Source organism: Lissotriton vulgaris, chromosome 1_1 (assembly GCF_964263255.1).
Source record: "Lissotriton vulgaris chromosome 1_1, aLisVul1.2, whole genome shotgun sequence".
Lineage (NCBI taxonomy): Eukaryota > Metazoa > Chordata > Amphibia > Caudata > Salamandridae > Lissotriton > Lissotriton vulgaris.
In genome coordinates, this window is record NC_141685.1 from 2,018,271,218 (window position 1) to 2,018,286,049 (window position 14,832).

The following is a 14,832-nucleotide window of genomic DNA, read 5'->3' on the forward strand; positions in this document are numbered from 1 at the left end:
AATTTCTCAGGACAGAAGTACTTTTGCAGTTAAATGATCAAGGGGCATATGTAGGTAATTTTTGTTTTGCGATTTTCAAATTGCGATTTTTTGGGAATCGCAATTAGAGAATCGCAAAACGAAATGTAGGTAGAATTAGCAAATTTTTTTGCGAATCCCAATTGTTCCTTATTTGCGAATCGCAAATAGAGATTCGCAAATAAGGAACACCTTCTCATTCATTCCTATGGGCTAGAAGGCCCATAGCAATGAATTGGAAGACATTCTCAATTTGCGATTCTCAATTAGAGAATCGCAAATTGAGAATGCAATTTCAGGGTTGCAAGGGTGTCAAAAGGACACCCTGTTGCACCCCTGAAATCAACATGTGTGCACATGTGGCCCACATACATGCCCTAAGGGCATGTATGTGACCCACATGGCACGTTGAAAAATGCCAAAAAGTGCATTTTTCAAAGAACTCGCTATTTACCACCCACCTGAAGTTGGTGGTATTTTGCGATTTCTTAAGCCACAATTCACACAACTTGGGTGCTTCCTACATTGCATTTAAGGAATCCCAATTTGTGATTCTGTTGTGTTGCTTCTTAGAACAGGTAGGAAACAATGCCGACAATGAAGGCCTTTTCTCACAGTATCTGAACCTCTTCTCCTCTTCATCTCATTCTCCTTGTCTTTTCACATTGGTTCTGATTTTTTGTATACTGTTATATTATGCTGTACTCTTTCTTAAACAAAAGAAACTGAAAAAAGTTTATTGAAAGGAAGCAACCTGGCATCCGATCACCTCGACAGCGCAGGACAACTGCCGACTATCGAGTGTGGTATGCCTGACATTCTAGTAAAGAATACAGAACAAACAGAGCGTGCACTGGATCTTAACGCAGGTAAGATTCCAACATAACACATTCCTTAAATGCAATTGCAAAGTAAGGAATCGCTAATTTTGCGATTCCTTTTTTGCATGTGTTTTTGTGTGCTACAAAGCACACTGCCCTAATTGCGATCACAAACGCTGAAATTCTGCGAATTTCACTATTTGCGATCTCAAAAGGGCTACCTACATATGGCCCCTAATCAATTGATGCTTTTTGAGTGGTAGTGCACAGAGTTAACTGAGCTGTAGAGTGTTTGCTTTTAATTGTCATTGTACTTACATAGCACTTACTATCCCTAAGAATTTATTGAAGAGACAGTTATGTAAAAAAAATTGCGTTACATGGGGTTTGGATATTCCTAAAAGCTATGGGTGTCATTTACAATGAAATGGTGTAGGGCAGCGCCACTAGTAATTTTAGCTGCGCTGCTCTATGCCAATTCAAAAGGGCAGGAATTAACTATATTTATAAGATACGGTGTACTCCTGTCCTTTCTCCTGACGCACTATTCGGTGCCTAGCGCCATTGAAGGCACCCTTGCACCATGATGGCATCTGCATTGTTTGCAGGATTGTTTTTGTGCAAGAAGGCATACCTTCCTGCGCGAAAACAACCCATGGAGGCTTTTTCCCCTTTCTATGTGTGCATAGAAAGAGGAAACAATTGAGGAGAAATAAAGATATTTCTCCTCGTTTTGCATACCCTGGGACGGCGTACAGTTTTGACGCACCACAGGTTTACAGATCCTTGTAAATCTGAGTATGTGTCAAAACCCATGGGAAAACCCACCACAATGCCCATGGAACGCCCCCTGACGCAGTGGAATGCAACGCATTGATATGTGCTGCGTTGCCTTACACCATATCTAGGAGGCCATGAAAAGCCACGCAAAGTGACATTGTGTGGCCTAGTAGATATGGTTCTGCCCTCTGCACACCAGAGGCCCATAAAAAAATGCCACTCCGGCAACACAAGGGGCTTTATAAATAAGCATCTATATTTTGGAAGCAGCCCATATATTTTGGAAGTACCATTTTATAGTAAAACAATTTGCGCATTTTGTGGCAGTCTATCTTAAATTGTGTGTAATGCAAGTATAAAATAAAGACTTACATATTCACAGTGCTTTCATTTCATGGGCTGTGACCTCAGAGCATTAAAAATACACAAGTCGCTAATCTCCACTACACCAACCATGATTTAATTCTGTGGCTCTCTGGTTTTACACAGACTTTTGCAGTGCATTAACTGATAGGTTTCATAATTTATGATAGTGCATTTCCCACAGAGTAAGAACTTTTGAAAATGTATTTATTATTCATTGAAGCTGCACGTTAATTTATATGTAGATACCTGATGGTGAAAGACCTAAAAAACGTACGCATGTTTTGTTTATGATGAATGATGTTCAGCTACCCCCAGTTACATGCAGCCGTACATGCCAAGCTGTCAGCATCCCATGAAATATAATATGGTTTTCCGCTAATGCCATGCAATAAAGTTTCAGCCCATGCCTTACAGCTATTGTACCAGGACCCACTGGAATTATGTGATTGTGTGCGACCGCAGCGATTTTAGCATAATTATAGATTTGCCGCATTTGCCACATAATCCATCATCTGCCACATAATCTGCTGATTTTAACAAAAATAATGTATTTACTCAAAAGATTCAAAAGTTACTAAAAAGCAGCAACAGGTGTTGCCGCTCTGTAGAAGGCCTTTCATAAAGCTGTACTGGTCACCTTTTGTTGCTTATTGCTTTAATTGGGTGTAAAACTGGTACTAATGCGGTCCAACCACTGATTGACCTTTTCTCTTGAGAACATTTATGATTGTCAATGATAAGGAATACCAGGTTCTAGAAATTTTTCTTGGGAGGGGGTCCTTACTCCTAAAAACATTTGACGGGGGGTCTCGGCATCAAAAAGTTTTAAGACCACTGGTGTAGAGGGACATATTTACTTTGTTGTTCCCAGTCTCTTTGGACTGCCGTGACACTCACTTTTGCAAACTGTGCTGCTTTGTGTACTGTGGGTGTATACTTAATTGATATGTTGCGGATGCTAGCCTTTTCTTGTTGGCAGTAGGCATGTGGCAACTGTGCTGTTTTTGACTGTAATCCTGAGCTGCAACATTGTTGAACAGGTTTGCACTGTACTTCTTAGAACAGCGGGGACTGACAGTACAGCTGAGGCCTGAGGGGCCTGGCTTTATTCTCGTGCTTGCTTGGTTGACTCCAATTGCTGTGCTCAAAACCTGGTGGATGATTGCCATTTTAGAGCAGTACAGAGCGCTAGTAAAAGGTACTGTTCTCATTGTCACTGTTGGGAGTGTATGCATGACGCTGAAAACAATTTGATAGCAAAATTCGGCCCATCACTGTACGTACTGTATTGGACTTGGCACATGACTAATGCACCACTGAAAATGTGGAAGAGTTTGTGCGTTCACTACCTGGTCACTGATTTGGCAGTAAAGCCAAATAGCCCTGAGATCAGGAAGCGCTGAGGGCGTGATTCACAAAATAATTTGCAGTCATAGATTGCCCTTACAGTACCACAAAGTAGGATGTAGGATCAAAGGGTGAAAAAACCCTGAATTATAGAAACTGGATTTGGGGAATCTTCAGATCCTAAGTCCCATTTTTGGCTGCAGAAAATGAGTATGGTAATTCTAATGATGTTCTCAGTGTAGGTTTAGGCGTGGCAACGTAGGTGTTTCAAATGGGGCGGCAGTGAAGGACACCTGAGGATGAGTAAACACTCAAATTCTCTTACTTTGTCAAGTTCCCGTTTCGTCACTAAAATTTTGTGGTAAAACATGTGTGATTAAGTATGTAAATTCTCCGTAAACCCCCTCCCAAATAATCTCGTTTTTAGTGGGTGTTGTGGAAGGGCTTTCTCCCACATGAGAACATATATCCTGTGATTGGTAGAAAAGTTAGAGCTAAGGTTCATTTGTACCTTAATTCTAACTCACAACCAGCTAATGTTCTGCTTCCCTAAAAATGATGGTTTAGAGTCATGCATATAGCTGTTAATTTATAGCAGTCATATATTCCCATTTGCAAAAGAAGCGATTTTCGTTATTCACTAAAAGCTGGTAGCTTTACAAAATTGTCACCATAAGCCTCTGACTCCTAAAGTTACATTTTTTTTGTTAATCAGTTCTACAAGCGCGAAGAAACGTCATCATTAAGACTAGCAGGTTTCTGAGAAAGTGGATTAATATTAGTTGGGGTGGTTGTGAGATCTCACCAAGTACTAATGTCACTATTCTGTGTCAAATCTTGTTAGGCTTCTTTAAATCAAACCTTAGCTCAGTCCTGGGCAGCTGTGCCACAGAGCAGCCAGGCTTAGCTGAAAGGAAGAACAAGTGCAAAGCATTTATCAGTACCAAAACAGTTAATCAGTTAATAAGTAGGAGAAAAGACACAATAAATACCTCACTCCAATTTAGAATAGAGCATATTTTTTTATCTTCAAACAGACACCAATAGGACAAAAATTAGATGAATAAATCACTGCTTTTCACTCTTAGCTGTAGTCTATGAGCCTCAGACTAGAGGGTCCTGTGCAAAGTCAAAGTTTCAGGCCTATTGCGATGAAAGCCAAGATCGGATTTGGGCATCAGGTCAGTCTAGGTCAAAATGTTGCCTTTGCACTTGGAAATTTTTCTGTTTTTCCTTCAGCAGGTACCTCTGCAGTTTCACCCAGTCTCGTTACAAAACAGTGGATCGACAAAGTCTAGGGGCCGATGTAAAAGCCAAAATTTTCAACGGCGTTCGAGGCACCCTACAAACCATCATATAGCAGTAGTCTGCGAGGTGTGGACTATGGGCCTAAAAACTGTTATCTTTGGCTTTAAGTTGGTAAGTTGCAGCTCTGTGGTGAGAAGGAGGTCACTCCAGCAGTGGCCAAGGGTCCAGGACCTGAGAGGTAACTCTTGGGGCTGGAACTCGCTCTCCTGGCTACACCAGTGCAAACCAGGGGAAGACCAGGGTGAACTGTTCAGCTGGAACTTTGTAGGTGCAGGGTTCTTTACCTATTGTGTCCCAGATGCTAAATAGGGGGCTAGCCAACTAGCCATTGGAGTCCACTCACTGGTCCTGGGCATGAGTGGGAGCAGGTCTAGCCCTTGGAGTCTCTCTCCAAAGAATGAATTCCTGTCTTGGCTCAGTTGTGAAGTAGGTGCAGTCTTCCATGGTGCAGCTTTTCTTTCTAATGTCCACAGGTTCATCAGGTGCAGTCCTTCTTCTGTTCTTACTAAGTGAAGCAGTGTTTTGAGTCTGAGGACCGGGGCTGTTACTTTTAAGTCAATTAAGAATTTGTGAGTGGGAAGAACTCAATAGCCAATAGGGCTACTGGGACTGGGGATAAAAGGTGACACTCTTAGACCCCAAATTAGATTACTTCTGGACCTGTGGAAGACTCAGAAGGACTGCACTGCTGCCCTGCTTCTGGAAGGACTGGCTGAGGAAGGAAGACCGGACATGCTCCTTGAGCTCAGTACCACCAGAGTGACACCAATGGCTAGCTGACTGGCCTCTTGTGTGAGATACAGGGACACAATAAGCTCCAGAGACTCTGCACCTTACCTGCCTGCTGCTGCTGGCCCCTGCTGGAGTGAGTCCTAGCCCCCAAGTGCTGCCCCCGCCAGGTCATGGACCCTTGATGTGGTGCTAAAGTGGCATCCACCTACCAAAACATGGGACTTAAACAATTTCCCAGCAAAAACATCTCTGAAAACCAACAGGAGACCAGAACCTAACTGCATTTGTGGGTTGGCACGCCAGTGGCTTGAGTCCTGTCAGTCAGGGTGGTCCCAAAGGGTCCAACTGGGTGAACAGGTTGTAGTGTAGTTCCTATATTCCCAATAGGCTCTGTGCATTGGACGTAGGACTTAGGTCGACTGGGTCTCTATCGAATATATTAGACTTAATTGTGAGTGCCAGCTAACTCAGAGGTCACTACAAACTTTGTCAAATACACAAGAAGGGATTAGTTTCTGACAAACGCATAAACATGACAACTTTGTTTCCCCAAGATAAAACGTATCTTCAGAGTCGTGGAAACAATAGATAGATATTTCACTCAGTCAATCGTGCAAGCTTCGCTTCATCAGAGGTGCAGAGAAATAAAGAAACAGCGTTTTCAATAAAAGTATTTATTGAAAAGTCTTCTTTCTCATGCAGAAGAAATTAACTGCTACAATCGTAATACTGGCTGTAAACTATAATGCGTATAGCAAGAACAGTATTATAAAATATACTGTAAAAGCATGGTATGGTTTCTAAGCCATAAGATACATACATAAATAACAAAGACTAAAAGTACTCAACTGGTGTTTCAAAAATACGCCTACCCCGATGTACCTAACCTAAGTCTAGTACGAGGGAAGAAGTAAGTGCATAGGTTTAGTTTCTTTGCCAAGAATCTATCCAAGATTTTTCCTAGGGTCTAATCAGCTCCGTACCTTGGTTTAGAATGAAGGAGGTCTGATATCTCTGTCTCCGGACTCGATTTCCCAACACCCCATAAGGGGAGCTTGGAAACACTGGAGCTGGATTCTCAACGAGAGAAAGGCAGCCTCTCTGTCAGTGCGTCAGCTGGAGGATCGGCTTCCTTCAGCACTTGCTGTAGCGATCTGCGTCGGGCAAGTAGATAGCTGAACAGCTCCAACCCACCGTGTGTTTGCTAGGGCAAGTGTAGGCATAATTATACCTTGAATGGTGCCTGCTTTGACGTAAAGTCGGACATAATAACGTCACCAGAGAACGGTAGTTCTTTGAAAACGCCATGATTTCTAGGAAAAATTAATATTCAAGAAAGGGAATGTCCCTGACTGCTTAAGCCGAGTTTTCCAAGAAATCGTTGTTGCTTTTTGGAACTAGTGCAAGTAGCCTTGCCTGTAATAGGACTGCATGGACTATGTCTAAATATGGGTATGATTTCTATGCCTATATAAGGGTAATGTGAATTATACCTATATAAGGGCATGAATTGGGAAAATTACACTAGGGTCGTAAAATGCTATACAAGGTGTCGCACAGTGGCGCCCTCACATGTGGCTTTCTCCAGGGTTCAACACTGTCCCCACTTCTTTTTACTATGTATCTCTAGGCACTGGTGGTAGCTCTGGCCCACATGGACTGTCAAGTCTTTAACTATGCGGATGATACCCAACTTATTCTCCAGATCGAGAATTCCCCTCAAGCCCACACCCTTGTGCAAAACATCCTCAGACATACAGTGAACTGGATGACAGCTAACTGGCTAAAAGGCATCCTAGATAAATCTGAGGTCCTTGTTATCTCCCCTAAAAACAACCCCTGGAACTGCTTGGCACCTCCCCTACATCAGCCCCTGTTGTAAAAAGTTTGGGCATTAAGATTGATGCCAATCTCTCTATAGCCAACCAAGTAACTTCTGTTGTCAGCATCTGTATGGGTATAATGAGTCAGTTGCATAAACCTGCCCCCCTTCTCTCACCTGCCACATTACAGATGGTTGTGTCTTCCCCAATCGTGTCTAGACTGGTCTACAGCAATGCCTTATACATCGGCCTCCCAGAGAAACACATCAGCAAGCTACAGGTGACCTTGAATGACGCAGCTAGTCTGATTTTCAGGTTCCCTAGAAGGGCTCATGCTACCCCTTGCTGTGTAAGTTGCACTGGCTCCCAATCAAACAGAGAGCAAAGTTCAAGGGCCTTTGCAACACTCACAAAGCCATTCATGGCCAGGACCCAGCCTATATCCAGGAGCGCATGTGGAACTATGCGCCGGGACGTACTCTTTGGTTGTCCGAAGCAGGCCTCTTGGTGGCAAAACTTTCTCTGTCTTAATTCCCCTAATTTGGTATATACTGCCTGAGAACCTTCGTAAAGAATCCACACTCCTCCCTTTTAGGAAGCAACTCAAGACTCTTCTGTTCAGGGAGGCTCTGGGCACAGTTTAAATCATCCGCCAAGTGCTAATCGGCGATTGCTGGTGGACTTTGGTCTTATCAAAGCGCTAAGAGACCTGCTGGTGATTAAGCACTATACAAACGTCAGTTAACATAACATAACAACCTTACCTGAGAAAGGTGCATACCTGGGGGAATCACCTTCACCGCAGCTCCTGCTACATTCTTCTCCTGAGCAGCAGATCCTCTTCAGCTGTATCTCGCAATGATGGTGTCTGGCCTCTTGGAGTCCTCTTTGGCTACAACCTGCAGACTGGAGGAATCCAATCTCCAGAAAAAACCTCCAAGCTCGAAGGTAGAAATCTTCACTTGTCTCGATAAAGAACAGCACCCCATCAATGACAATATGACCTCCTCTGTGTGGATTCCTGACTTCTCCTGGTCTGAGCTTTCTTGTCCTTAGTAATGGCTTTACAGAGACCTGGTTCAGTGCCTGCCCATTGTCAACAACTCGTCCTCGGATAAAGCCTCATGCTTTGCCCACTTAGACTCTACCTTCTCAAGAACTTTTCTGAAATGTATTTAAGGTCCTAAGGTGAGCCAAGACTTGGCCCAATGCACTCCTTGTATGCGACATGGTTTCCATTGTAGCCTGCTTTAATGTTTGACTTTGACCCGGTCTTGTGCAACCAGATACCTGCAGTTGCCGCTTTGTTCTTTTTGGGGCCAGGTTTAACTTAAAACGTATAAAATTCATAACACAAGTTCCACTAATTGGATTTTGTTTGTTTTAGTGTCATTTTATTAGGTAAAATGTGCTCTATGTATCTAATTTAGTTTTTGATTTTTTCTTGTTGTGTTTTCACTTCATTATTCTTTGTGTACTGCAGATATACTTTGCTCACTGCCTCTAAGTTAAACTGTTTTGTGCCCAGCTCACAAAGGATTAAGCACAGAATATTTTAGTGACTTTGTGGTTCACACTGAAAAGAATTGTGGTTGTTGCATGAGTGATTCTTCCAACCCCCCAACCCATAACCCGATTTCCTACAATATCCATTAATTATACTGCTGGAAAAATAAGCAAAGCAAAGCTAATTTAAAGGAAACATTGGAAAAGCCAATGTTCTCCATTCTAAAAGTCCAAGCTATTGGCTTTGCCAGTGCTTTTGCAAACTTCATGCTTAATGATTTGGCATTCATCTAGATGCATGTGACTGCATGTCTGGCAATTTTACAATGGATTTTCCATTAAGAAATCCCATTAGAAAATGTCTATTGTTGTGCACATTTGCACTGTGCTGAACATGAGCATCATGATGCATGTATAATGCATCATGTATCATTAAGCAGACAGACATTTTTTATTTATTGTTCTCACATGGTGAAAAGCCATATTAGAATGGTGAATTTCAATGGTAAAAGCTCAAAAATGGATTTAGTGGCCTGGTTCATTTTCATTGCACACATCTAGACCCAGTTTTACACGCACACACATACGCCCTACAAATATGCATACTAATATACAGAGGTGAACACATGAATACACACATACAGACACATCAATTGGAAGGAGGAGAGCAGTGTGGCCTGCCAAGGGGAAACAGCGATTGGGGTAAGTGGATCAGGAGCTCTAGCTTATGAGGTCATCAGAGAACAAGAAAGGCAGCAGGAAACTGTGATGGTTGGAAGGTATGAGAGGGTAGAATAAGATGAATGAAGTTAAAGTTCAGCCGGACTGTCACTATCAAACATGCTGCGCATGCGCAAAGGAAGACCACAAGGTTATGCCTTCGTATGCATTGCTCCTAAAGAATGGAACAACCTACCTCACCACATCAAAGCCTCCTCTTCACTAGTTGAATTCTGCAAGAAGTTGAAGACCTGGCTTTTCGATTAAGCCGGAGGCAAGCTACACAGACCTGTAAAGCACCAGGATACCCTCAAAGGGAATAGGGCCATTTATAGAAATTAACATAACATAACCCTTGCCCAGACCTCTTCTAAGAGGCAGACTTCAAGATATTATCCATGACTAATCAAGTCCTATGGGACAGTAGCATGCCATTTGAGAAGTTCTAACCTATCTTGTGCCATTCCACCCATGGTTTCGATCTAAAGACCCGTGAATACTATTACTGGTCCCAAATGGATCTCAAGGTATCAGGTCACAGTCTGGTTGAAACTCCGGCCGACAATTAAGTCAAATATGTTATACCCCAAACTATTGGGTTTAAGAAATGCTCACTTTTACTGGGCTCCCGACTATGCTGAAGTCCCCATCGCTCCACCTTTTAAACCTGTGTTGAGGTTGCAGGGGCACTGCCACAACAGCTGTATTTTTCAAAATATTACCGTGCAGATTGATCAACGCAGCTCTCACTGCCCTCATTTTGGGGCATATTACCAAGTAATAGCGATAATTATCGCTATTGCTTGGTTAGAGACAAAAATTTACCGCAAATAAACCAAATGCGATAAAAATCGCTGCAATGCATGAATATCGCTGAAAAGTCAGCGATATTCATGCATTACCGAGCTAATGCTCTTAGCCATTTTATCCACCTTCCATTGGATAACATGGCTAGGGACTGCTCAGGGCAGGTGTTAGCTTTTGGAGATATTCGCGCTTAGCGCGAATATCTCCAAAAGTTGGTAATAGGAGATAGCGATGTTAGCGACTGTTTTCAGTTGCTAACATCTTGGCACTCCCACTTTGCATGTCATTAGTGATAAATATCACTGACATGCAAAGTGGGGCCCAAGATCTCCTACTAGCTGTCGCTAACTGGTGTTAGCGACAGCTAGGTAATAGGGAGATAATTTTATCTCCGCTTTCTTGGCTTTTAAAGCCAAAAAAGCGGAGATAAACCCCCTTGATAATATGCTCCTTTGTTTGTAACGCAATGGTTTTTGCACTTGGAATGCCTTTATTTGTAATGATGTTTATAAACGTGTCCACTGTCTTTTGGCTGCAATCCACACCAGTATTGTAACAAAGTCAGATTAACAATTGTAGACCTGCACCTTAGTATCAAATAAGAGGTACGTTCACATGAAACATTCAAAATATGGTGAATGTGGGTCAGAAAAGATATGATCTCCACAACACAGATACATTTCTCTGGAGTTCAGCTCAACATAAGCACGTTAAAGATTGAGGGGCACATTTACTAAAGGTTCACGCAAACCAGGGTAGCAAGCAAATTTGTGTGAAAGTGAGAGGGCAGAAATGCTCAATATTTACAAATATATGGAGCATTTTTGATCTCTCCTTGTGCTGGGCCACTGCAGGCAGCTTAGGGCCAATGCAGGCAAGGTATAAGGTTGTTTCCATGTCTGCCTACCCTTATATTAAGGTTGCAGAGTTCCTGCTGTTTTGTATTCGTCCTCTACAAAATGATATACATTCTTGGTTATAATTTGCTGAGGCTTAATGAAATGGTCTGGTTGACTGCACAGGCAATTTGCAAATTGCATTGCCCCTGTCATATAATACGGACCTCAGAGCGTTATCCCTTAGCAACAGTTCGCTGCAGAGTACAGGAACACATCAATGCCAGGGCTGTGGAGAAGGAACGGCGGGGGGAGGGCGAGCAGGCCAAGATGACGGCCGAGGAATCAAGAAAGTGCGAGATTTATGTGTGGCTTCACCTTCACTTGCAAATACCCAAAATAGCACTGTCTTTGAAGGGTGCAATGTGGTGGACCACACTCTGAGATTTAAAGCAATAGATGCCACATTAATCTGTGTAAGTAGACTGACTCAAATTGAATGCAGAAAAGTCAACCGAGTTCAAATAAAGCAGGACTGAAAGAGCACATATTTGGCTAAATGATTTATTTGCAAGGAAGTTAGCAAGTATTCTGTCCATTACCTGAACAGTTCGCGTCTTCAGACGTGGTTTTCGTGTAAAACAGCTTTACAGGAATCTTAAAAGGTAAGAGTTGGTCTTGAAATACATTCATCTGAGCAACATGTTCAAACTGGCCAGCGTAACTATCCTGTTGAAATAATAGAGATGATGTTAGATGGAGAAACGGATTCTTAACCAGATATGTACATATGAGAATTATATATACAGAGAGAGAGTCCAGTGTGATGCGGTTTATGAACCCAACAATCTATTAGTCTGCCCAAAGCCGTACCATGTGTCTGCTGCCCCTGTGCTGACCGGAATGCCTCAACAGAGTTAAACTGCACCCTCAAAGAAGGGTGTTATAAAAAACATGAGCCAGAAGAGGATGTTTACGTTGTCCCTGGTGTAGTGCTGGAAATAGAAAAATAAATGTGTCAAGGCGTAGCAGTGGAAAATGGTGGAGTCAGGAGGGGGAGAGTCACGAAAAGCAGAGTATTTTAGTCAAGTTATACATTTACTTTTTTAACTCTGTCACAAAGAAATTGGCAACTATGAAAAGCGTTACAGCAATTCTGTTCTGGCTTACTTAATCGGTCACAAAAAACTGTGTTTTAAAATATTTTATGAGGTTAAAGCAGCTGCTGCAGAAATCTTTGTGAGCTCAGAAATATTCAAGGGCTAATACTAGTGTTATGATAACTCTGGTGGCTATCCCACCAGCTGGTTTTCTGTCTAGTCACAGTTTTGATCTACAATATAGCATTGAGGGTTAATGGGCCTGTTGTAAACCAACTCGTCTGTCATGCCAACCACATATTTTTATTTCATTTAGATAGATAAGTGGGAAACTTGTTTTAACAGTGATACTTTTGTTACTTGCAGTCCTTCAATGTAGCGCAGTGAGCTATGAACCAGCACGAAAGAGCAACATGCAAACGGCAAGATATGGGTTTAAAACCTTAATGTATTTTTCTCAATCTGCCTCTTTTCTAAGACTGCTAAAAAAAGCCTAATTTGTGCACTTTTTAAGTTTTATTAGTAAAGACAACTCCAACTATTGCATGACATTTTAAATCCTGATTTTATGTTTTTACTGACCATGCACTCTCAGTATATAATGCTTACCGGTATGGACTTGATATGACTGCTACACCTTGTAACCCTCATTGTCTTATGTAATATTTCCTGCAAATTGATTTACTCACTGGCATGATTTATTGTCTCTTCATAATGGGTATCTGTGATGCAAAGTGCTCTTACTATATTTGGAATGAGTAGTGCTATAAAGAATTAAATAAACAAAATAAATGAGTACGTGTGATTTAAATCGTAATGTATATATTTACTGGTATAGATACATCTGATATTCTTACTGTGCATGCCTATCGCTTATATACAGAGATTAAACAAAGTCAAAAACCTGCTTCCAAATCAAACCTTCTGTGAAGTACTTTTATAGTGATAACGATCTGTTTGCCTTTGTTCCCCTCCATTACATTAGCATCTAGATGTTAGACTCCAGTTAGGTCCCAGCTTGGATGCTACTCAAACAAAAAGATGCCTGATGGCCATTTATATTAGGTCTTTGTTTTGGGCCCTCACTGTCTGCCGTGTGCTGCTCAGAATAGAAACCATATAAAGTGTGTGCGCTGCTGTTCAACCTTTATGTCCAATCCCTGTCGGCGGTGGCGAGGGACCAGGGCTTTACCATGGTCTCGTACGCCGATGATACGCAACTAGTGGTGGCCCTCTCGGACGATCATACTCAGGGTGCTGTACAATTCCGGGATGGCCTAGCAGCAGTTGCACACTGGATGACAGCAAACTGCCTGCAACTTAATGCTAACAAGTCAGAAGTTCTGTTGGTGGGGAAGGATAAAGGGCTCTGGAGCAAGCATTGGTGGCTGTCTTCTCTGGGGACTGCCCCTACCCCCAAGTTGGCAGTAAAAAACTTAGGGATCTGTTTGATTCCAGCCTTGGGTTCTAAGAACATACAAAGAAGATCGCTGGTACTTGCTTCGGACTCCTGTTGGGTATGAGGCCCATGCTGGGCTTCTTTGATCCTTCTACTCGACCGTTGATAGTCCAGGCGACCATCCAATCTAGATTAGATTATGCCAACTCACTTATGTTAGGCGCCAATAAGGCTGAAGTCACTCGCCTGCTGCAAGTACAGAATGCGGCTGCCCGAGTCCTGTTGAGGCTCCCCAGGACGAGCTCTGCATCAGATGCTTTACGGCGTCTTCACTGGCTACCCATGCCCCAAAGGATCCAATTTAAAGCTCTATGCCTAACCTTTAAAACTTTAAAGCTGTCCTCCCCTGAGATCCTATCTAATCTGCTAGTCTCCTATGTCCCTACTCGCCAACTACACTTGGCAGAGCAATCCCTTGCAGCGGTCCCCCTTGTGAACTGCCTCAGTGCGGGGGGCCAGTCATTTTGATTTCTTGCCGCCGAATTATGGAACTAATACTGTTCATATTCGGCGGTTAGATTGCCTGCTGTCCTTCCGTAAGGCTATCAAGACCTGCCTATTCCATATGATCTAGCCCTTGCTTTCTATTGGCACTGCTGCAAGCGCCGGGACGCCCCTTCACTGAGGCAGCTGCGTGCTATATAAAACTACCTAACAATAACAATAACAATATGTTCCAAAGTCAGCATTTACACCAGGACAAATTCAGCATATTTCACTAGGACAAGTCCCAATTTGGCTCAATAATGACTACAAAATCTGGGGCCCAGCTGCAATCCCCTAATTTCCTGCAATAACCTCTTGAACCTAAAAAGTGTACACAGCAACTTCCTGCACAATAGATATTTTTAACGTAGAGGCTGTATTTGTGTAGCATTGTTATTAGTTTGTGAACAAAAAAGTTATTAATCCAGAACCATTTTACCATGATAGCAACGTTCAACAAAAGAACGAGCAAAGGCTATTTGTAAATAGCACTTTGACCATATGAAAGGCTAAGGCATGCAAAGAACCACATTGCCTGCACAAAAGAAGCAATCAACCAGTAATTGTTATGCTCTCATGTCAGCAACGTAAATACACGAAAAAAGCTCACATCGGCTATCTACAGTCTAACAAAAGGGCTACTTGAAGCCCCATCGATAAAGCATAATGAGAACACACAACTACAGGCATTTCCACAAAATGTCCATGCCCCCAGCACTTTCT

At 42.5% G+C, this 14,832-nt stretch overlaps 1 protein-coding gene across 1 annotated transcript in view; it reads right to left on the reverse strand.

Annotated features, from left to right (window-relative positions):
* Window positions 1–14,832, reverse strand: part of LOC147751542 (uncharacterized) — a 785,370-nt gene that overhangs the window by 558,353 nt on the left and 212,185 nt on the right. Inside the window, exon 3 of the mRNA XM_086938708.1 lies at window positions 11,667–11,793. Within this exon, the coding sequence (XP_086794834.1) occupies window positions 11,667–11,793 (127 nt within the window). The remainder of the gene's footprint in view (window positions 1–11,666; window positions 11,794–14,832) is intronic.